The sequence below is a fragment of the Ranitomeya variabilis genome, chromosome 2 (assembly GCF_051348905.1).
Source record: "Ranitomeya variabilis isolate aRanVar5 chromosome 2, aRanVar5.hap1, whole genome shotgun sequence".
Taxonomy (NCBI): Eukaryota; Metazoa; Chordata; class Amphibia; order Anura; family Dendrobatidae; genus Ranitomeya; species Ranitomeya variabilis.
The window spans coordinates 686,241,524-686,264,330 of record NC_135233.1 but is presented as its reverse complement, the minus strand read 5'-3'; the positions used below and the strand labels follow the sequence as shown (position 1 = coordinate 686,264,330).

General features: G+C 48.0%; 1 protein-coding gene across 1 annotated transcript in view; it reads right to left on the bottom strand.

Moving 5' to 3' along the window:
* MED23 (mediator complex subunit 23) overlaps positions 1 to 22,807 on the bottom strand; it is a 144,779-nt gene that overhangs the window by 109,520 nt on the left and 12,452 nt on the right. The window contains exons 6-9 of the mRNA XM_077289353.1: positions 20,554 to 20,652; positions 14,195 to 14,296; positions 2,393 to 2,462; positions 134 to 246 (exon numbers count right to left, since the gene is read on the bottom strand). Of these exons, the coding sequence (XP_077145468.1) occupies positions 134 to 246; positions 2,393 to 2,462; positions 14,195 to 14,296; positions 20,554 to 20,652 (384 nt within the window). The remainder of the gene's footprint in view (positions 1 to 133; positions 247 to 2,392; positions 2,463 to 14,194; positions 14,297 to 20,553; positions 20,653 to 22,807) is intronic.

Genomic DNA, 22,807 nt, shown 5'->3' with positions numbered 1-22,807 from the left:
CGATGCATGGGGAATAGAGAGGGCGTTTATGTAGAAAACCTGGCAACAGCCTTCCTTTGATTAAGATAAATAAGAATTTAAGGATTTTTCATCATTTCTTTCTTACAATAAAAAAATAAAAAGACTGATTCACCTTGTCATACGGTAATAGACCTCTCAAAGGGAAGCGCAGTGTTAAAGGGTCCAACTTCCAAGAATTGCACATGGCTCCAGAATTGTTCACCACAGGAAGAAGATTGCAGCGGCCTTTGGACATTGTGTGTGATAAAGAAACATGAAACTTTCTCAAAACTTTGTACAACATTTAGCAGTGTTTCTGACATCTGATCTTTCTTTATTCTGTGCCCCGGCTGCAGTTTTTAAATAACACACAACTGTTCTTTACTCACCTTCCCCGAGTCCAGGGTAGCGTCTCCGGAGCTGCTCCTGGCGTCTGTTATTGCCTGCAGCTCCAATGTCAAGATGACAGCACTGCAGTCAATTAATGAGCTCAGCAACTGGACGGCTCCAGCCGGCAACTGGCAAAGCTGCTGAGCTCATTAATTGGCTGCAGTGCTTTTGAGGTGACGTCTGCAGGCAGTAACAGGCACAGGGAGGAGCCTTGGCTCTGAACCTAAAGAGGTTGAGAAAAGCAGTTTGTCTTTTATATTTGGAAAAAACAAAAACAAACCTGCAGGCTGGGGACAGAGGTTCACAACACATGAAAACATCTTTAACAGTGTTTTATTATATTAAAGGAGCTGTCTGTTCACACCTTATTGATAACCTTTTTTTTAAAGGATAGGCTATCAATAGGAGATCAGTGGGGGTCTGACAGCCCCACAAATCAGCTTTTATTTGCTCCAGCAGCCAGATGTAACACATTGTAAGAAGCTGCTTTCTGCAGCTCTATTCCATGTGTAATTGCCACTGCCTGGGACTGTAGGACAGCTGAAATACAATAGAAATTCAATGTGCAATACCCACAGCAGCCACTAAACATTGATGGTGCTGTGGCCTGCAGCATATGGTTACATACAGTCACACCTAATAATCTTTATAATAATCTTTTTTTTTTTTTCATATAGCGCTAACATTCTGCAGCGCTTTACAGTTAGCACACATTAAGATGAGAGATCTATATCTCTATATATTTTAAAGCTGTGTGTCCTCAGGGCGAATTGGCAAAGCTTTGGACGCAGCGGGTAACCAGCTCCGCACAAAGCGCCGCCCCCTTTTCTACACGCGGTGATTCCGCATGTGTTCATTGAATCATACGGAATCACCGCATCCTATCCATAGACTTATTTATCTTGCGGAGAGGGAGCGTTTCCATGGCACGAGAGGGTACAGTAGTGACGCATTCCCACACTGTGCTCCCTATCTCTAGGGGGGGGGGGGGGGGGGGGAGCAGAGTGACCCATTACACTCCGTCGCCCAGAATCACAAGCTGTACCTGAAAAATAGAGAATTGATAAAACACAACAAAACCTAAGGTAGATACGGGGCTGAGAGCAGCCCGTGTCCACCTCCTACTGACACTCAGCTAAAACGGATTAGCTTTCTGCCAGTTGGTGGGTATGTACTGCTGGGGAGGAGCTAACCCCCTTTTTTTTTTTTTTTTTTTTGCATAGTGTCAACCTCCTAGTGGCAGCAGCATACACCCATGGTTTCCTGTGTCCCCCAATGAAGCGAAATAGACATGCTGCAGTCTATAAAGACAAGCCGCATGTCCGGTTACGCAGGTCTGCCACCTGCATGTTTGTATTCATAGTGGAGATGGGATTTCATAAAATCCCCTCCACTATGCTGTAACATCTGGACGCTGCGGATTGGACGCTGTGGCTGTACGCAGCATCCAATCCACAGCAAAAACTCAAGCAATACGCCCCGTGGAAACATACCCTAATGGTATGTGTCCACCTTCAGGATGGCCGGCGGTTTGGACGGAGCAGCAAACCCGCTCCGCCCTAAGCCCCGCCCCCTTCTGTGACGCAATGATGCCAGATGTGTTCATTGCACCCCACACATAGGGCCCTGTAATTTACCTTGTGGCGGCGCAGCGTCGCCGCAAGGTACACGGACATGCTGCGATCTTAAAAGACGCGCAGCATGTCCGGAATCGCAGGGCCGACGGATGCGTGTTACCACGCATAGTGGAGACGGGATTTCATAAAATCCCCTCCACTATTCTGTAACATCTGTACGCTGCGTGTTTGACGCTGCGGCTCTGCGCAGCGTTAAACACGCAGCGTTTCCTGAACGTGGAAACATACCCTAACTCTTAAAACACATGCATGTTTGGCAGGTCTTTAATGAGAATGAAATAAGTGGCTACCAGACGCATCAGAAGCCTCAGGAACGGATATATTAAAATTCAAATTGTACCAACCATGGTTAGCATTAATCTTACCGCAGATGGAGTTAATCCTTGCTGTGGGTCTAAAACTGTCAACAAAGTCTGATACCAAGTTCCCCAACAGCTGAAAGAAAGGGGAAGAAGAAGGTTTAGAAATATAAATATTATGATAACCATATTAAAAACACATTACAGGTTCTCAGCATCACGTCTGGGCCATATCCCCAGCAGGCACTCATTTGAAAAGCCTATCCAGTTGTTTAAGTCAGCCATTGACTCATTGTCAATGGAAGCAAAATAGGGATTTTTGTGTGTACTCACCGTAAAATCCTTTTCTCCGAGCCACTCATTGGGGGACACAGGACCATGGGTGTTATGCTGCTGTCACTAGGAGGCTGACACTAAGTTGAGACAAAAAAAAGGTTAGCTCCTCCCCTGCAGTATACACCCTCATGCTGGCTTCCAGAGACCCAGTTCAGTGCAAGAGCAGGAGGAGATTAATAACAGTACAATACCTAACATTAGAGTATAACATGTCAGAGAAAGTCAGGAACCAAAAACGGTAACGAGCCATAAGGCTAACAGGGTGGGTGCTGTGTCCCCCAATGAGTGGCTCGGAGAAAAGGATTTTACGGTGAGTACACACAAAAATCCCTATTTCTCCTTCGCCACATTGGGGGACACAGGACCATGGGACGTCCCAAAGCGGGAAACAATACAACCAAGTAAACTCTGTACCAACTGATTATAAATGCGCGACGGACGCTTGCAGAATACGTCTGCCAAGGGCCGCATCCGCAGAAGATTGAATGTGGACATTGTAGTGCTTTGAGAAAGTATGCAGGCTGGACCACGTTGCGGCCTTGCAAACCTGCTCCGCCGATGCCGGATGGCCCAGGAAGCACCCAACGACCGAGTAGAGTGTGCTCTAATCCCTGCCGGGATAGGTCTGCCCCTGACCCGATAGGATTCTTGGATAGCAGACCGACTCCATCTGGCTATCGTGGCCTTAGACGCAGCTAAACCCTTTCTGCGACCCTCCGGGAGAACAAAGATGGAGTCCGATTTGCGGAAAGGAGCAGTTCTGGAAGTGTACCTCCTAAGGGCCCGTACCACATCCAGGGTGTGAAGGGCCTTTTCGATCCTGTGTTTTGGCTGAGGGCAGAAGGAGGGAAGAGTGATGTCCTCATTAAGGTGAAAAGATGAGACCACCTTAGGGAGAAAGGCTGGAGATGGGCGTAGAACTACCTTGTCCTGGTGGAAGGCAAGGAAAGGCGCCTGGCAGGATAAAGCGGCCAATTCTGAGACCCGTCTGATAGATGCCACTGCCACTGACAGATAGCGGGACGTCCTGCAGCGGTTCAAACGGAGGTTCCTGAAGAACGCTCAGAACCAGATTGAGATCCCAGGTCTCTAACGGCATTCTGTAGGGGGGTACCACATGGGAGACCCCCTGAATGAAGGTCCTGACTTGCAAGTTGGCAGCGACCTTTCGTTAAAACAACACGGATAAAGCTGAGATCTGACCCTTGAGGGAACTCAGCACCAGGCCGGAATCCAAGCTGGACTGTAGGAAATCCAAAATGGAAGGGATTGAGAAAACAAGCGGAGGGCGACCTCGGAGCCTGCACCACGAGAAGAAGGCCTTCCAGGTGCGGTGGTAGATGCGAGCGGAAGACGTCTTGCGAGCATTGATCATGGTGGGAATGACCTGCCGAGAGAAACCAGCTTGGGTTAGAATCCAGGTTTCAACAGCCACGCCGTTAAACGTAGGGCCCCTGAGCTCTGGTGGAAGATCGGTCCTTGGCGAAGCAGATCTGGGCGGTCTGGTAACCGCCAGGGAACGTCGGATACGAGCTGAGCGAGCTCCGCGTACCATGCGCGACGTGGCCAATCCGGAGCAACAAGGATGACCTGAACCCCCTCCATCTTGATTTTTCGGATCACCTTCGGTAGTAAGGGGAGCGGAGGGAACACGTACGGAAGTTGGAACCGATGCCACGGGGATATCAGTGCGTCCACCCCGATGGTCTGGGGATCCCGAGAACGTGCTATGAAGTTGTGAAACTTGCCATTCAGTCTGGACGCCATCAGATCCACGTCCGGGGTTCCCCAGCGAAGGCAGATTTGCCGGAACACCTCTAAATGAAGTTCCTACTCCCCCGAGGCAAGACCCTGACGGCTGAGAAAATCCGCCGCCCAGTTTGGTTGGCCTCGGCCGGGTCATTCCATGTCAAGTGAACCAATGATTTTTACCACTATATTTTTAATTCTTTTGAGATTTTGTTATTTGGTAATAGTGTGTCAGAGAATGCAAACTGTGAAGAAGAAAAATTATAGATTTTTTTTTTTTTTTTTTTTTTTTTATTGATTTTCAAAGTTCGGAAAAAGTGCAAATTTCGGTGTTGCCTGCCTTTACATTTCTCCCCATAACTCAGGCTAGAAAAGAGATAGATAAACAAAATAAACACCATTCTACTCAGAACTGTACAGGCTTTCAGATATGTCACAAGAGTATCTTTGTTAATATTTTACCTATGCGAACGCAAGCGAAAAACTTTAAAACACATTTCCGAAAAAAACGTTTAATTTAAAAATGTCAAAAACTGCACATGTGCCTGCTATGCTCCTATCCACATCTGTACCAAAATACAAGATGGGATCGTGATGGGATCATATTTTAAAAAATAAAACTATTTCAGTGTCAGTTCAAAAATCTTGATTTCAGATCAGCCTGTGGTCTAATAGTGTGGGGTCTAGATTTACCAAATAATCCATGATTGCTAGATATTACTGTATTATTTTATTATGTTACCACTTAGAAGCAGGAGAGGACAGAGGAGAAGCTTTGTTAGGGCTGAGGATGACCAGGGGTAGACTGTGACTGCAGAGCAGATGACCGGCCGGCAGCTCCAGCCTCCACAGACCGTATTCACACCAAATCTTATCACCCAGCCAACTCCTCAAATGGAGGGAGAAAAATATTCTTAACATCCAGTTCATGTATTGTACAAACCAGGACTACGAAGAGGAGGAGAGTTTGTTATAACCTCGGTTACAGGAAGCAGAACCCATCACAGGGTCTCGGCAATACCGGACTGTCATCCCATGTAGTGGAAATAAAGACAGTGACGTCCATGACGTGGTAGAAGGCGGCACAAGATCGGCAATGGATGACACAACTGGTGATCTGACCTGTGAATATGATCAGTGCTGGCGGCTACTGGACTCTCCAAAGATTGTGAAAATGAAGACGTAGAAGTGACTTTTCTGCACCTTCTGGTCCAGCGCCGTCCTTTGTGTATCCAAGAAAATCAGACATTGTAAAAGTGAACAAAAATCAGATATAACTCAGGTGGAGCCGAGCACCATGACAGCCGCACATACTCTGACACAGAAGGAAACGGCCATTGCTAGTGAGCGCTTATGGACAAGATGACATTTCACCCACTAGAAGGGACACATTGCTGATAGAAGGCCAGTGTAAAAACCTACTATTAATTGTTTGATTAGTTCATATTTTATAGTACGAGGATTTAACTACTGGACTATTCTTCTTAAACACTTCAGAAATGACATGTTTAGTGATATAGTAGAAAAAAATTGCTCCATGTATAAATAGGTGGTAAAAATATTGGTTCTTTTAATCTTGTTTTTAACATATAATTAGGATCAGACTGTATTTAGAAAATCACACTTGAGGATGTGATCACCTTTTATCTTTTGGCTTGTTCAATGAATTCAGGTTGAAATAGCTGAGCAAGTTGTGTTATGATGATTAAGATGTATTTATTCTGGCACTTCAGTAGTTGTTTTTTGTGTTTCTTTATTGTTACATATAAATGTTGAATGCAGTAAGTTGTAATTTGAAAAGAAAAAAGGAAGAAACTCACACAAACATAAAATCAGATGATTCAAGGCTTAAAAAAAAAAAAAATACAAATGTGATAGATCCCAAGTTGAATCTCTGTACAAATATAAACAAGGACACAAGTAACACACATGCATGTTTTCACAATTTTAAAACATACGTTTTTTTTCAGAATTGCGCATCAAAATTTTTAATTTGATTTCTCCAAAATAAAATATAAAGAAACATAGTCTTGTGACATATCAAATGAAAGCTGGCACCGTTCTGAGAAAAATGATGCCTCTCCCACCTCTATATCTTAATTCTAGCCCGAGATATGATAAAAAATGTAAAGCCATACCAGGCCAAAATCCACATTTTTTCAAAACTTTAAAAATCTGTAAAAAATTAACTGATGAAGAAAAAAATTCTAAACTTTTAATTTGTAATTAACTAAAGTTGTACTTCATAAAAACAAAAAATAAAAAAAAAATAAAGACGTCAGGTAAAAAAAATATTCATATTTGGATCACTTGATATGGAATGACCCGGCCCAAAGAAGAATGTGAGAGACTTCCTGCATCGCCGCCCTGCTGCGGGTACCCACTTGATGGTTTATATACGCCACGGCTGTGACGTTGTCCGATTGGACTCGAATTGGGTGACCCGCAAGCAGGGAGTGAAAACGTCTCAGGGCGAGTCGGATCGCTCGAATTTCCAGGATGTTTATAGGGAGCCTCGACACCCGAATCGTCCAACGCCCCTGGGCAGAGTGGTGTAGGAAAACCGCTCCCCAACCGAGGAGACTGGCATCGGTAGTTACCACCAGCCAGCGGATCGGGAGAAAAGACTTCCCCTGGAGGATAGATGATCCCAGAGTCCACCATGTGAGGGCTTGCCTGATCCGTGGGGACAGAGGGCATGGCCGGTCGAGGGATAAGGGACTCCTGTCCCAGTTGTTCAGCAGAGCCTGTTGTAAGGGGCGGAGATTGAGTTGAGCGAAAGGGACAGCTTCTATTGCGGCCATCATTTTTCCCAGGATCTTCATGGCAAACCGGATGGACCGTGGATGAGGGTGACAGAGCGTCCGAGCTCCCTGCTGATGCTCTTGGGCCTTGGACCGAGGAAGCAAGACCAGTCCCCTCGATGTGTCCAGGATCATGCCTAGGAATGAGATCCGTCGGGCAGGAATGGGAGAGGACTTGTCCGAGTTGATTAACCAGCCCAGGCGCGAAAGAGAATCCAAGGTAATGCGGACGCTTGCTGCGCAGACCTGATAAGACGGACCTTTTATGAGGAGGTCGTCTAGGTATGGCAACACGACCAGTCCTCGAGAGTGAAGAATGGCCATGACAGCCGCCATGACTTTTGTAAATACCCTGGGCGCCGTGGCGAGACCGAAGGGTAAGGCTGTGAACTGAAAGTGGTCCTCCAGGATGGCAAAACGGAGAAACCTTTGATGTGGCGGGAAGATTGGGATGTGAAGGTAAGAATCTTTGATATCTATTGATGCTAGGAACTCCCCTCTCTCCAGGAGATGACCAATCGGAGAGATTCCATCCTGAAGTGCCGTACTTTTACGTACTTGTTTAGGAGCTTCAGGTCCAAAATGGGGCGTACCGTCCCGTGCTTTTTCGGCACGATGAAGAGGTTTGAGTAGAAACCTCTGAATTTCTCGTGTTCCGGAACCGGAACGATGACGCCGCTTTGGCGGAGGGATTCGATGGCGCAGTGAAGGGCGCGAGATTGAGCTCCTGAACTTGGGAGACGAGAGGGGAAAAAACCGTGCTGGAGGGGAGGCGGAGAATTCTATTTTGTAGCCAGACGACACCAGATCCCTGACCCATTCGTCGTGGACGACGGAGAGCCAGACTTGCTGAAAAAGAAGCAGACGTCCGCCTACTTTGGAGGTGTCGACTGGAATAGTCCCCGAGTCATTGTGAAGAGAATCTGGCAGGCCTGGACCCGCTTTTTCTGGGTTGCCTAGGCTTTCCTCCCCAGGACTGATTCGGCCTGAAAGAAGGTCGAGAGTCCCTGTCTGAGCGTGCGGATTGTTCTGATCTGGATGAGGGGGCAGAATTGGACGAGAATGGGCTACTGCGAAAGGGCCGAAAGCGAAAATATTGTTGTCGCTGAAAAGCAGCTTTGGGCCTGTGTTGCGGGAGGAACTTGCTCTTTCCTCCTGTAGCGTCGGAAATAAGCTGGTCTAGCTTTTCTCCGAAAAGACGCCCGCTCTGAAAGGGAAGGGAAACCAGAGACTTTTTTGAGGAGGAATCTGCACGCCACTCTCTGAGCCAGATAGCTCTCCTAATAGTGATGGCGTTCGAAGCCGCAGTTGCTGCACAGTCCGCTGTGTCGAGGGACGCATACATCACATAATCTCCAGCCATGGCAATTTGTTTGGCCAGGTCTGCCACTTCAGACGGAAGTTCCTGAATGGATTTCGCGAGGGCATCTGCCCAGTAAACCATTGCCTTGGCAACCCAAGCCGCAGCGAAGGAGGGAAATAGAGAGGAACCCGAGGCTTCGTACACTGAGCGAGCTAGGGAATCTAGCTGGCGTTCCGTGGGACTCTTAATTGAAGCACCGTCAGGAACGGATAAGAGAGTTTTGGTTGCCAAACGCAAAACCGGAGGATCTACTAGCGGAGATTCCGTCCAATCTTTAACAAGATCTGCGGAAAAGGGATACTTCGATTCCAGGACCTTTTTGCCTATAAAACGCTTATCCGGACGCTCCCTGTGTCGCCTGACTATATCCAGGAAATCTGGGTGAGAGGCGAACGTCTTATGGGAACGCTTGTGTCTCGTAAAGGAAACGGGATGGTCCGGGGCAGAATTAGAATCATCGTCCACTTTTAATGCGTGATTGACTGCCTCAATGAGGGAGTCGACAGTAGACCTAAACTCCGGAGCATCCGGGTCTAAGGATGCATCAGACTCATATTCAGAGCCATAAATCGCTACGGGCCCCTAGAGAGGGTGAGCGAGAAGTGGAGCTACCAGAGGCTGACTGGTGTGACGAGTGCTCAGGGGAGGTAGTGCGGATCCGTTTTCTGGATGACCGTGCCTCCTTCCGGTGAGAGCGGCCTCTGCTGGCCGACGATTCCCCTGTTACGGAGGGATCTCTTAACCCAGGAAAAAGAGGGCCCCGATCCCCAGAGGGGTCCTGAAGGGATTTAATCGCTTTGGCTAGCGAATCCACGGACTGTGACAGTGACGCAACCCACTCAGGGGGACTAGATACACTGGGGTTGGTAGCGGCGGAGGGCTCCTGGGCACCTGGGGCATCGCAGGCTGAGCAGAGGGGGGAGGGGAACGCTGAGGCCGAGGAAGTGGAGCCTGGCAGGTGGTACACGCAGTAAAAAAGGTAGTATGCACCTTGGTGGTCCTTTTGGTCCTTGACTGGGACATGGTGTACGCTAATGTAAGAGATAGTGCTCAGGTAGGGCCTGTAAGCTATGGAAGCGAGGGCGACGCTGCTAGGGAGAACTAACGTGGTCTCCTTACCCGTGGTCCTGTGTCCCGCAGAGAGAGGGAGAGCGGCGGTGCTGGAGAAGCGACAGCCAGCGTACAGAACGCTGCACGTGGAGGAGCGACAGCCGGTGGTCAGAGCGCTGCACGTGGAGCTGGAGCTGCGGCATGCAGAGAAAAGAAAGATGGCCGCCGGGGGTTGGTGAGGGTAATCTCGCAGAGAGCGAGAAGCACCAGGACCGGGGGGGCGGAGCCGCAGAATGACGCGAAAAGGGGGTGGAGCCTATTGGAAACCGGACAGCTAGGCCGAAGCCGGGGACTAAATTTGCGGCTTCGGCCCAGCGCGCGGCCGCGGAGCGCCGGCCCCTAGGGGGGAGACCCTGAAAAAAGGAGAAGGAGCCCTCCGAAACCGCTGGGACGACCGACACCCCACCAAATGTTATGGCACTTACCCCAAACAGAAGGGGAAACGCAGAGAAGCTTGCTGCACCAGCGGTCAGAGGGTGAGCTGTGCCCGGGGGATTAGGACGGTGCAGGGTTGGGGGAAGCCTCCATCCACCATCCCCATAAAAGGGGGGTGGAGAGGAAACGTCCGCCTCCTTCCATCATTCGTTTTCTCAGTGGTGATGCAGTGGGGGCTGCACGGATGCCACAATGAAGGTGCCTCTGAACAGCCGAGGGAAAACCTGGTGGGCAGGGCAAAATGTCCGGCAATAGGCCTGGCTGCAGAAGAGGATACTGGAGGTGACACTCCAGTGCTCGTCTGATAAGGGATGGGGGAGATCGGTGCCCTTGAAGGGGCCCGTCGCCCCTAAAATCAGCTCAGGCAGTGGCATCCCACGTCGCAGGAGAGGATACGGAGAGGTAAAACTCCCGTGCTCGCCTGTTGGTTCGGGGGAGATCGGAACATGAAAGAATCCGTGGCCCCCTGTGTCCGGGATAGAAAGGTTTAAATCCAGTGTGCCTCCTACGGACACTAAGCTTGAACTGGGTCTCTGGAAGCCAGCATGAGGGTGTATACTGCAGGGGAGGAGCTAACCTTTTTTAGTCTCAACTTAGTGTCAGCGTCCTAGTGACAGCAGCATAACACCCATGGTCCTGTGTCCCCCAATGTGGCGAAGGAGAAATACAAATATACTTTTTAACACAATTACAATATTTTTTGGACTATAAGACACACCCCAAATTTTCGAAAATTATTTTTTCCTTCTTTTCCAAAATTAATAAAAAAATTTAGTTTTATAAGATGGGGGGTTACGTCTTCTAGTCCGAATTTACGGTATCTTACTTGGGGGCTGGCAGTGGTGGAGCGGGGGTTACAGAAGGCATGGTCCCTTCCTCAGGAAGCCAGCAAAAGTGGGGCAATGCTGTGGGCCCTGGGTGGAAGGAGGGGGTATCCGAGCTGCTCGATGCTGAGGCCCGATGTTAGCAGTGAGCAGAGCAGAGTGCATCTGGCAGCCATTTTGCTGAAGCCGTGGGCCGCTGGAGGCATCGGTGTGCAGATTGGAATCTCAGCCCAGCCAGAGATCCACGCGTGACCTCTGGCAGCCATTTAGCTGAAGCCCACAGACTCAGGAAAATGGCTACTGGAGGCGGCGCGTGCGCAGATTGAGATCTCAGCTAGGCCGAGATCCCAATCTGTGCATGCACCGCCTCCGGAGGCCCATGGCTTCACGACAATGGTTGCTGGGAAACCAATGATGTGTTCTGCTCACCGCACACACCAGGCCGCATCACCACACTTCTGTCACCGCAAACACCCCCCACCCCCGGCAAGACTGCACTCAGACTATAAGACGCAGCCCCTACTACCATTTGCCCTCCCAACTTTGTTGTTGAAAAAGTGAGTCTTATACACCAAAAAAGTACAGTAATGGATCCTTATGTACACTGGTGACACGAGTACCAAAAGAACTCTTGGTATCATTTTTTTTTTTTGCTAACAAAGTCTATGGTCCCAATTCATCAAGACTAGCGTTGTTCATGACAGTATTGATGAGGGGGCCTGGGAAAGTTAGAGGTGTCCGATCCATTAAGATGCACACGCCTCTTAAAGAATCAGGCATGTCTCAAAGCACAATGAACCTTGCCACAAATCTAACTCCAGAGACTGGAGCAAGAGCTGTGCTATAAGGTAAACCAGTTTGTCATGAATTAGACAAGCATAAGTCATCACGCCCCATTCCAGTTCAAAATAAGAAGGAAACAGCCACACTCAAACACCGATATAGTTTGCAAAAGGTATTTCTTGTTTATTACATGTGCAGATGGCACCACAGGAAGCACAATACACGCCACTTTTACGCTGATACAGAAGCCCCTATGGGTTTGACAAAGACCCTGGAGGGGTCGTAACATTACCTTTCCATTACTGTTTCACCTTGCTGTGGTGTTTTTTTCTGCACATGTAATAAACAAGAAATAACTTTTGCAAACTATATCAGGAATACAATATATAAGGAATGTAATCATTGATGCAATTGTGTCATGTGGTTTATTATGACTCAGATAACATGGTATACAAAATGAATTGCACCACATGTGATAAGTTCTACATAGTATACACTACACGTAAATTAAGAACCTAGTACAATAAACATTACAATGACCACATTTGGATCCTTCAGACAAACTGAAAGCCCACCTCTTCAGGAAAGCCTGCAGACCCCGCTGCCTCCTCACCACTACCAGAGCTACCGTAACCCCCAACCTACTGTCTCCTTCCCCACCATCCTGTAGAATGTAAGTCCGCAGGGCAGGGTCGTCTCCCTTCTGTATCAGTTTGTAATTGTTAGTTTGTTTACTGCAATTTGTATGTAACCACTTCTCATGTACAGCACCATGGAATCAAGGGTGCTATATAAATAAATAATAATAATCATCTTAATACAAATATCAGTAGAAACGCTTCTGCTATTGCAAAGCATTTTATTGTTGAGCAAAATTGTGACATGTCTTCCTTACAAGACTTAGGTATAGAAAAAAAAGAAGAAAAAAACACATTTGCACATACAAGAGGTGGAACTATTAAACGCAAATTATTAACAAAAGAAGTGTATTGGCTATTTAATCTGGATTCAAGAAGCCCTAAAGGTTTTAAAGAGACCATGTTTTCATACATCTGTTGAATAAGGAATGTATTCATTAATGTAATTGTGTCATGTTCCAACTGGTTTTCATTGGCACTTTAGTATTTTAGTAAATCCTTTTGATTGTGTAGACAAGCTGTGATACAGAAAGCAAGTGAGCGTTCAAAACGCATCTTGCTCCCTTGCCCTGTCTATGCAACCACTGTAATTTTTGTAAATTTTTAATGGACCTAAAATAAAGAAAGAAATATCTTACCAGATGCTGGAACAACAACTTTTTTTTTTCTCCTAAACTATATCAGTGTTTGAGTGCGGCTGCTACCTTCTTAGTTTGATTTTGGGTTAACCCAAGTTCAGCCAACCCAAGTTCAGCCAGCACCTCGTATTGAGCAGAGTGCGCCTCATTTTCTTCTCCATTCCAGTTCCACTCATCTGGGCAGAGCTGGACGAAACAGTTGTGAAAAACGTTAAAGTACCGTATTTTCCGGCGTGTAAGACGACCTTTTAACCCCTGAAAATCTTCTTAAAAGTCAGGGGTCGTCTTATAGGGCAGATGCGGACCAATGTGCATATGGTGGTGGTGGGAGTGGTCCCGATGACGAAGGGGGGGGGGGGGTCTCACAGGGAAGGTGTAAGTGGAGTATCCCCCTATTACTGGGAAAATGGCCGCTGAGGGTGGCGCATGCTCAGATTCAGATCTCGTCCCAAGATCTCGGGAGACAAGATCTGAAACTGACCATACGCCGCCCCAGCAGCCATTTTCCCAGAGGCCACCGCATCGCAGCAATGGAGCTGCCGGGGCCTCCGGGCTTTGAGGAAATGCAGGCGGAGCCCCGACACTGCACAAAGAGCCACCGCCCCCCCAGCACAGAGCCCCCACACTGCTGAAAGGGGAGCCGCAGTTGCCCCCAGCACAGAGACCCGCAGAGAGCATTGCTGCCACAATGAGGTAATAGGGGGATACTCCACTGACACCTTCCCTGTGAGACGCCCCCCCCCTTCGTTATTGGGACTACTCCTCTCCGCCATATGCAGATTGGTCCGCACCCACCCTGTAAGATGACACACGGCGTATGAGAAGACCCGTCTTTTAAGATTTTATATTTTAAGTGGAAAAGTTGGAGGGTCGTCTTAAACGCCGGAAAATACAGTATCTATTTCTGCACAAACTAGTGTTGCGTGAAAATTGTGGGACGGTTCAAAATGTTTTACTCAAGAATTCCGGTGAAAAACACTGATAAATCAGGGCTATAAGGCTCATCATTAACTGTGCAAAAAAAAAGTCAACTATGGTATTTTCATTTACGGTACTTACTGTTGTCTTATGCCACGAAATAAAACAATTATAATTTGGCCTGAGAGTAGGATATTACTTCCAAATAAAAAGTACACACACTTTCCTGCCAAAATGGTTCCCTAAAATGGCTTTACAATAAATCCTTACCCAATGTGGAAGTTTTCCTTCAGGATAAAGTTTACGGATTTCGGTTACTGAAAAGTAAGCTGGTAGAAGGCACGCATTTCTGTCCAATATGTAGGCTACAACCTGTAACAGAAAGCATCATTTTGTCTCAGATCTCCATATCACTTGATGAATTCTTGAATCCTGAGTTATCAGCTTTATTTTCCTATGCCCCTTCTAAAATAAATTTATACTTGCTGAAAAACTACATGGAAGAAATATTGTGCTTGATCACACAAAAACCCATAGGATTCATACGCATAAAACATCATTCTAAGGCTACTTTCACACTAGTCAGTCGGTGCGGGCCGTCACAAACCGTTGGCCCGACGGACAGTGTGTTAATGTAGCACAACGTGGGCAGCGGATGCAGTTTTACAATGCATCCGCTGCCCATTGTGAGTTCCGGGGAGGAGGGGGCAGAGTTTCGGCTGCCAATGCGCGGACGAAATCGGCGGACCCGACGCACAAAAAAGAGGGATTTTTGGTTCTTACCGTAAAATCTCTTTCTTGGAGCCTTCATTGGCGGACACAGGTAACCATGGGTGTATGCTGCTGTCACTAGGAGGCTGACACTATGCAAATAAAGAAGTAGTAACTCCTACCTGGCAGTATACACCCTCCGACAGGTACCAGGCAACTCAGTTGGTGCAAAAGCAGTAGTAGGAACAGGTAATATAAAACTCAACCTATGTACCAACCCACAACAACGGCACGTTAGCCAACACGGTACAACTTCAAGGGAGGGTGCTGTGTCCCCCAATGAAGGCTCCAAGAAAGATTTTACAGTAAGAACCAAAAATCTCTCTCTCTCGCTTCATTGGGGGACACAGGTAACCATGGGACGTCCAAAAGCAGTCCCTAGGGCGGGTATTCTGCAGAAAAAGAGGAGCTAGGTCGGCCGGTGAGAAACCGCCGCCTGCAGTATCCTCCTACCCAGGCTCATGTCCGCGGAAGCCTGAGTATGCACCCCGTAGAATTTGACAAAAGGTGTGCATGGATGACCACGTAGCGGCCTTGCAAACCTGCGAGGCCGAAGCTTGCTGACGAACTGCCCAGGAAGCTCCCACTGCCCGGGTAGAGTGAGCCTTCAACCCCGAAGGAGGCTGTTTGTCTTGGGCACGGTATGCCTCCAGAACCGCCGAACGGATCCAACGAGCAATCGTGGACTTGGAGGCAGGAAGACCCTTCCGAGACGACGACGAACAGAGGATCGGCCTGACGAAAAGAGGCAGTTCTGGCGATGTAAATCCGGATAGGCCTGACCACATCCAGCTTGTGAAGGGTTTTCTCCAATGGATGAACCGGGGAAGGGCAAAAGGACGGGAGGACAATGTCCTCGTTGATATGAAAAGATAAGACAACCTTTGGTAAGAAGGAAGGAACCGGACAAAGAACCACCTTGTCCTGATGCAGGACTAGAAAGGGAGAACGACAGGTTAATGCCGCCAGCTCTGAAACCCTTCTAATGGAGGTGATGGGGACCAAAAAGGCTACCTTCCAGGATAGAAGTGAGAATGAAACGTCCTGAAGTGGTTCAAAGGGCGCCCGCTGTAGGGAATCTAAGACGAGGTTGAGATCCCAAGGCTCAATAGGAGAACGGTAAGGGGGGAGCTATATGAGCGACCCCCTGGATGAAGGTCCTCACCTGAGGCAGGGAAGCCAGGTCTCTTTGAAAAAGAATTGATAGAGCGGAGATCTGACCCTTCAAGGTGCTAAGGGAAAGACCCAAATCTAGGCCCGTTTGAAGAAAGCTGAGAAAGGAAGGAAGGGAAAAGGTCATAGGAAACAGAAACAGATTGTTATCCCGACACCATTGGAAAAAGGCCTTCCAACATCTGTGGTAGACACGCGAGGAGGCCGGTTTTCTCGCTCTTATCATAGTCTGGATGACGCTATGAGAAAAAACCCGCGTTCTTCAGGACCGCGGCCTCAACGGCCATACCGTTAAATTCAGCGACCGAGAATTCGGGTGGGAGAGGGGCCCCTGTGAAAGAAGGTCCGGAAGATCCGGAAGTCTCCACGGAACGTTCGATAACATGTTCATCAGCTACGCGTACCAGGCTCTGCGAGGCCAATCTGGAGCTACCAAGAGTACGGGGACCCCTTCCGACTTCATCTTTACGACCCTTGGGATCAGAGGGAGAGGCGGGAACAGATAGGGCATCCGGAACTGGGCCCAAGAGATCATGAGAGCGTCGCATCCGACGGCCATCGGGTCCCGAGACCTGGAGACGTACTGGGGAACCTTGTGGTTTGCCCGGGAGGCCATTAAGTCGACGTCTGGAATGCCCCACCGCTGGCAAATCTGGCTGAAGATTGCGGGAAGAAGAGACCACTCGCCCGCCACGATGCCCTGGCAACTTAGAAAGTTGGCCTCCCAATTGTCCACCCCTGGGATGTGGATGGCTGACAGAGAGGGAACGTGACCCTCCGCCCAGCGGAGAATTTTTGCTACTTCCGCCATGACTTGACTGCTGCGAGTACCCCCTTGGTGGTTTATGTATGCCACGGCCGTGGCATTGTCCGACCGAATGCGGACCGGCTTTCCCGAGAGGAGGGACTCCCAGCGGATGAGGGCTAGGAAGATGGCTCTGATTTCCAAGAGGTTGATCGAGAGGCACGCCACTTGAGCAGTCCAGCGGCCCTGGGCTGTGAGGTGGAGAAAGACCGCTCCCCAACTCTGGAGACTGGCATCGGTGGTAATCACCTGCCCGTGGGGAGGGAGAAATGACCTCCCGCGCAGAATGGAGGTGGACAGCGTCCACCAAGTGAGAGACTGCCTCACCCTGGGAGAGAGGCGAAACGGACGGTCCAGGGAAAGAGGATTCCTGTCCCAGGCAGACAGAAGAGCCAGCTGGAGGGGACGAGAGTGGAACTGAGCATAGGGGACCGCTTCCATAGAAGCGACCATTCTCCCCAGAACTCTCATGGCTAGACGAAGGGACAGAGGGCTCGGACCCTTTAGCGCTCTGACACCCCGACGAAGAGAAAGAAACTTCTCCTTGGGAAGGAAGACCTGAGCCCGAAAGGTATCGAATTCCATGCCTAGGAACTCCAGCCACTGGATTGGAATAAAGGAAGACTTCTGGTAGTTGATCAACCAGCCTAGGCGAACTAGGGTGTCCAGAGTAAGCTGGAGGCTCTGGCTGCAATCCCGCTGGGATGAGCCCTTGATTAAGAGGTCGTCGAAGGTATGGGATTACCAGAATCCCTTTTGAACAGAATGGCCATGATAGCTGCCATGACCTTCGTAAAGACCCTGGGAGCAGATGCCAGCCCAAAGGGGAGGGCAGTGAACTGGTAATGATGCTCCCTGATCGCGAATCGGAGGAACCTCTGATGCTGTACACAAATCAGAATGTGAAGGTACGCATCCCGAATGTCCACTGAGCACAGAAACTCTCCTGGCTCCATGGACGCGATCACCGAGCGCAGAGGTTCCATTTTGAAGTGTCGAATCCGAAGGTGGCGGTTCAATCGCTTGAGGTCCAGAATCGGACGGAGAGAGCCGTCCTTTTTTGGAACCACGAACAGGTTTGAATAAAACCCGGAAAACCGCTGGCGAAAAGGCACCGGCACTACGACTCCCGAGGCGAGGAGCGAATCGACGGCCTGGAGAAGCCCTGGGAGATGAGAGGGCTGTTTGGGAGGACGAGAGAGCATGAAACGTCTTCCTGGGGGCGAAGAAAACTCTATTTTGTAGCCTGACGTGACGATCTCCCTGACCCAGGCGTCGTCGACTACTGAAAGCCAAACCTCTGAGAATAGAAGAAGGCGGCCTCCCACCCTGGAAAGAATTCCAGGTGGGGGCGACCCGTCATTTATTAGAAAACCTGTGGCCCCGAGATCCCGACGGTTTTGCGGGGTGGCTCTTGGCTCTCCAGCGTGGCAGAGGCCTGAAAGAAGGTTTTCTTCGGTCCCCTTGTGAGGAGGAACGGTCCTGGACGGGGTTTCCCGAAGAGGCAAAAGACCGAAAGGAACGAAAGGACTGGGGGCCCCTCCTGTTGAAGGGACGTTTCGGCTTGGACTGGGGTAAGGAGGTACTCTTACCGCCAGTAGCGTCCGAGATCATTTGATCTAGCTGCGAGCCGAAGAGTATGGAGCCCTGGAAGGGCAGACCAGTGAGCGATTTCTTAGATGCGGGGTCAGCGTTCCACGCCTTTAGCGAACGAATCCGGCGAATGGCGACAATGTTGCCGTTAGCCCTGGTAGAGCAGGCCGCTGCATCAAGAGACGCATTCATGAGGTATTTTCCCGCCAGCGAAATCTGATCCGCTAATTCAGACAGTTCTTCAGCAGGAGCAGAGGCCAAAATGCCTCTGCTCAGAGTCTTGGCCCAGGCTGATACAGCCTTGGCTACCCATGACGAGGCGAAACTAGGGCAAAGGGAAGCTCCGGAGGCCTCAAATGACGATTTTGCTAGCGTCTCGTTTGGCTGTCCGTGGGGTCCTTAAGGGAAGCCGCGTCCAGAATAGACAGAACTGTCTGTGAAGATAGCCTGGACACGGGCGGGTTGACCTTAGGAGACTCGGACCATTTGGAGACCAGGTCGGAGTGAAAAGGGTATAACACATCAAGCCGTTTCCTGCGGGGGAAACGCTTACCAGGGTTTTCCCAGTGAGTGGAGGTAGTGCTGTCAAACTCCTTGTGATTAGGAAAAACCCTAGAGGGACGTTTAATCCGTTTAAAAACAACGGAGACGTCCTGAGAGCTTGCCTCATCTTCCTTAAGATCAAGCATCTGAACGATAGCTGAAATAAGGCTATCGACCATGTCCTGTGCTCCGGAAGTCTGCATCCGAGTCAGATTCCGACTGAAACGTTACGTCAGACCCGAGGTCCGCCTGTGAGGAAGGGGAACGGGCAGATAAGGGGAATCCCGATGTGGTCAGGTGAACAGGAGGGAGATATCTAGATAAGGTCCTTTTTCTGTCTCTCTTGTCCGGTCTGCCTCTGTGAGGGTCTAGGACAGGTGCGAGCGAATCGCCGTGTAAGGCGTTCGTGGCACTGGTGGCATTAGAGAGAAGCGGGATGCGTTGAAGTGCCTGGACCAGGGACTGAGAAACCTTAGTCAGGTCGGACACTGATTGAAACATAGCAACAGCCCACTCCGGGGGAGGGGGGGTGCACTCATCCCGGGACCTAGAAGCTTCCTGGGGCACTGACATGGTGGGAGGAACGCAGGACGGGCAGAAAGAAGATTGCTGACCTGAGACCCACTTTTTCTCACAGTGAGCGCAGGCGTAATGGATGGGGGGGGGGGGGTCGTTTGTTGATTGAAGGATCCCTACAGAAGAAGAACCATCAGGATCCCTTGAGAGAGAGAGAGAGAGAGCGTGAGAGCGAGAGAGCGCGAGAGAGAGCTGGAAGTAGTCCTCCTTCCCGCGCCATGACTCTCCTGTGCAGAAGACGGCGTCGACCCCTAACCAGGGGGAGAGGGTCACTGGATGTGACCACCGTCTTCCTCTCAGCCCTCTCTGAGGAGAGGGATGAGGAGGGGAAACGGGCAGGACTGGCCACCGAAGAAAGGGTCACCCTGAACACCCGAAACGGTGACAGGGGACAAAGTCCTGCCCAGCGGGTCCGAGAGGGTGCGATGTGGGTGAAACCACACTGCTCTCTCGGTCGCTCAAAGTGGGGAAAACAGGGTGAGAAAACTGCACCCTGTTACCTTGAAGAAAAAGGTCTGAAAAAGAAAGGGGAAATGATTAATAACAAACAATAAATCCCTGTAAAAGAAATGCGTATCTGGGGTTAGATCCAGGTCTGCCTCCTACAGACACTAAGCAAAAACTGAGTTGCCTGGTGCCTGTCGGAGGGTGTATACTGCCGGGGAGGAGTTACTTCTTTATTTGCATAGTGTCAGCCTCCTAGTGACAGCAGCATACACCCATGGTTACCTGTGTCCCCCAATGAAGCGAGAAAGAAAAGTTACATGGAACATTTTTTCTGCCGACGGTCCGCCACAACACGACGCATCCGTCGCCCGACGGATGCAACGTGTGGCAATCCGTCGCAATGCGTCGCTAATGCAAGTGTATGGAGAAAAAACGCATCCTGCAGGCAACTTTGCAGGATGCGTTTTTTCTCCAAAACGACGCCTTGCGACGTACGTCACACAACGCTAATGTGAAAGTAGCCTTAAGTGGAAGTACAGTATGTATGAGAAGTTATGGTCATGATGACCAGTGTCCAATTATGTGGGTAGAGGTGTTACAAGAAGGCATGATTGGCTGAGCTCATATTAACTGCAAAATATATCACTGGAGTTTTTTTGTTTTTTTTCCTATGAAAATAAAAACAAATAAATAAAAAAAGGTACACATTCACGAAGATTACCTCTCTTGCTGCTAGAAGCTGCTGTACAACAGCAGAGCTCACAGTGTTCGGAATAGTATGAATTTTCTCCACTATTACTTTTAAGAGATCTCGAACTCCCTGACAACAAAAAAAAAAAAAAATTTAACTTTCAGTAACACAAACATCGATGCACTAAACAGTGTGGAAAGGATTATTGCAATTTAACCTATTTGTGACAAAGTCAATTTTGGATATTGTATACCGAGCCTCATTTTCCACATCTGGAAATCCATTTAAAGGTGTAGTAATAATCATTTGGACCTTTCGAGCGTTTCCCAGAAATTAGGTCACAGTTGATGCTTTAGAGGGAAAATTGCAAATATTCCATTGTAGTGCCCAATATATTGTAACCAGCTTGTGCTTCTGGGAACAAGTACCCGTAAAGTGGGCTCTTAGCATCGGGATGCTATCACACTGCGTCTTGGCATCAGTTCATTGGTTCCGTCTGTGATAATGTCCAAATTCCCCTGCAAAATGTGACTAGCATACATGCTGATGTCCCATAGTCTAGAATGGTGCCGACAGTGAACGCATAGTCTGGCGTGCATCATTTTCAGGCAGATTACCAGACGCATGATAAGCCCAAGTTTGTCCAGATCGCCAAAAAAACTGATTCCTATGAAGCACGTGACTGAACCATCCACTACTCTGACAGAAGGGGCAAGTTACCCATCCTTATAGGCGTGCACAAATCTGTGGTTGACCACACACACACACACACACACACACACACACACACACACACACACACACACACACACGTCTAAAAAGGAGGAGACCACGCTGGGGGATTGAAATAGAAATCCTGATGCATACAGCACAGGATAAAATGGCAACAGAGTCATATGCTAATTTTTGGGAGGCAGAATGAACAAACAAGCAGTAATCAAAAGGTTTTCTTATTTTAGTTTTTTCACTGATCACCATGTGGCATAAGTGGTAAGACAGCTTTGTTATTTGGATCAACTCCGGCAAAACCAGATTTATATAGGTTTTATGTTTTGCTCCTCTTAACACTACATAATAAGAAAAAAAAAAATGTTTTTTCATCACCACCTACATTTTTATTGGCATCATGTTGGGTTAAAAAAAACATTTTTTGATCGCTTTTATTCAGATTTTTTAGATGCAGAATGGACAAAAAAAACAAACAAACAAACAAAGAACAAACAAACAGAAAAAAAAACAAACAAAAAAAACAGTATATCAGGAATGGCAAGGTTTCTCTTCCTTATTTACCGGGAAGTAAAATTGATAAGTCGTTTTTTTCCTCAGGTCAGTACAATTACAGTAATTTTACCTTATTTTGCTTTGCACATTATTTATTGATTAAAATTATTTTTTTTACTAAATTTAATTAGGTTTTGCATAATCCTGTCCTTATAACTATAACTTTAAATTTTCCCCAGAGAGGCGTGAGGGCTTTTTTTTTTTTGCAGGACGAGATGACCGTTTAATCACTTTACGACCAGATGTATTTTTGGTTTTGCATTTTCATTTTTTTTTTTTTTCTTCTTCCCAGAGCCTTAACTTTTTTATTTTTGGTCAATATGGCTATGTGAGATCTTTTTTTCGTTGTTGGACGAGTTGTACTTTTGATTGAAACCATTAGTTTTACCATGTTGTTTACTAGAAAAACAGGAAAAAAAAATCCAAGTGAGGTCAAATTGCAAAACAAATGATATCCCACACTTGTTCTTTGTTTGGCTTTACCATGTTCACTAAATGCTAAAACTGACCTGCCACTATGATTCTCCAGGTCATTACAAGTTCATAGACAAACATGTCTAGGTTCTTTTTTTTATCCAAGTGGTCCAAAACTTCCAAACTTTGCTATATGAATAAATAATTGCGCCATTTTCCGATACCCATAGCACCTTTATTTTTCATGATCTTGGGTTAGGTTAGGGCTTATTTTTTGCGTGCCGAGCTGAAGTTTTTAATTATACCATTACGGTGCAGATAAGTTCTTTTGATCGCCCGTTATTGCATTTTAATGCAAGGTCACGGTGACCAAAAAAAAACTTAATTCTGGCATTTTGACTTTTCCTCGCTATGCCATTTAGCGATCAGGTTAACCCTTTTTTTCTATTGATAAATCAGGTGATTCTGAAAGCGGTGATATCAAATATGCATGTTTAATTCTTTTTTATTTTATTTGGAATGGGGCGATTTGAACTTTTAGATTTCTACTAACTTTTTTTTTTTTTTTTTTTTTTTAAGTTTTGGCATG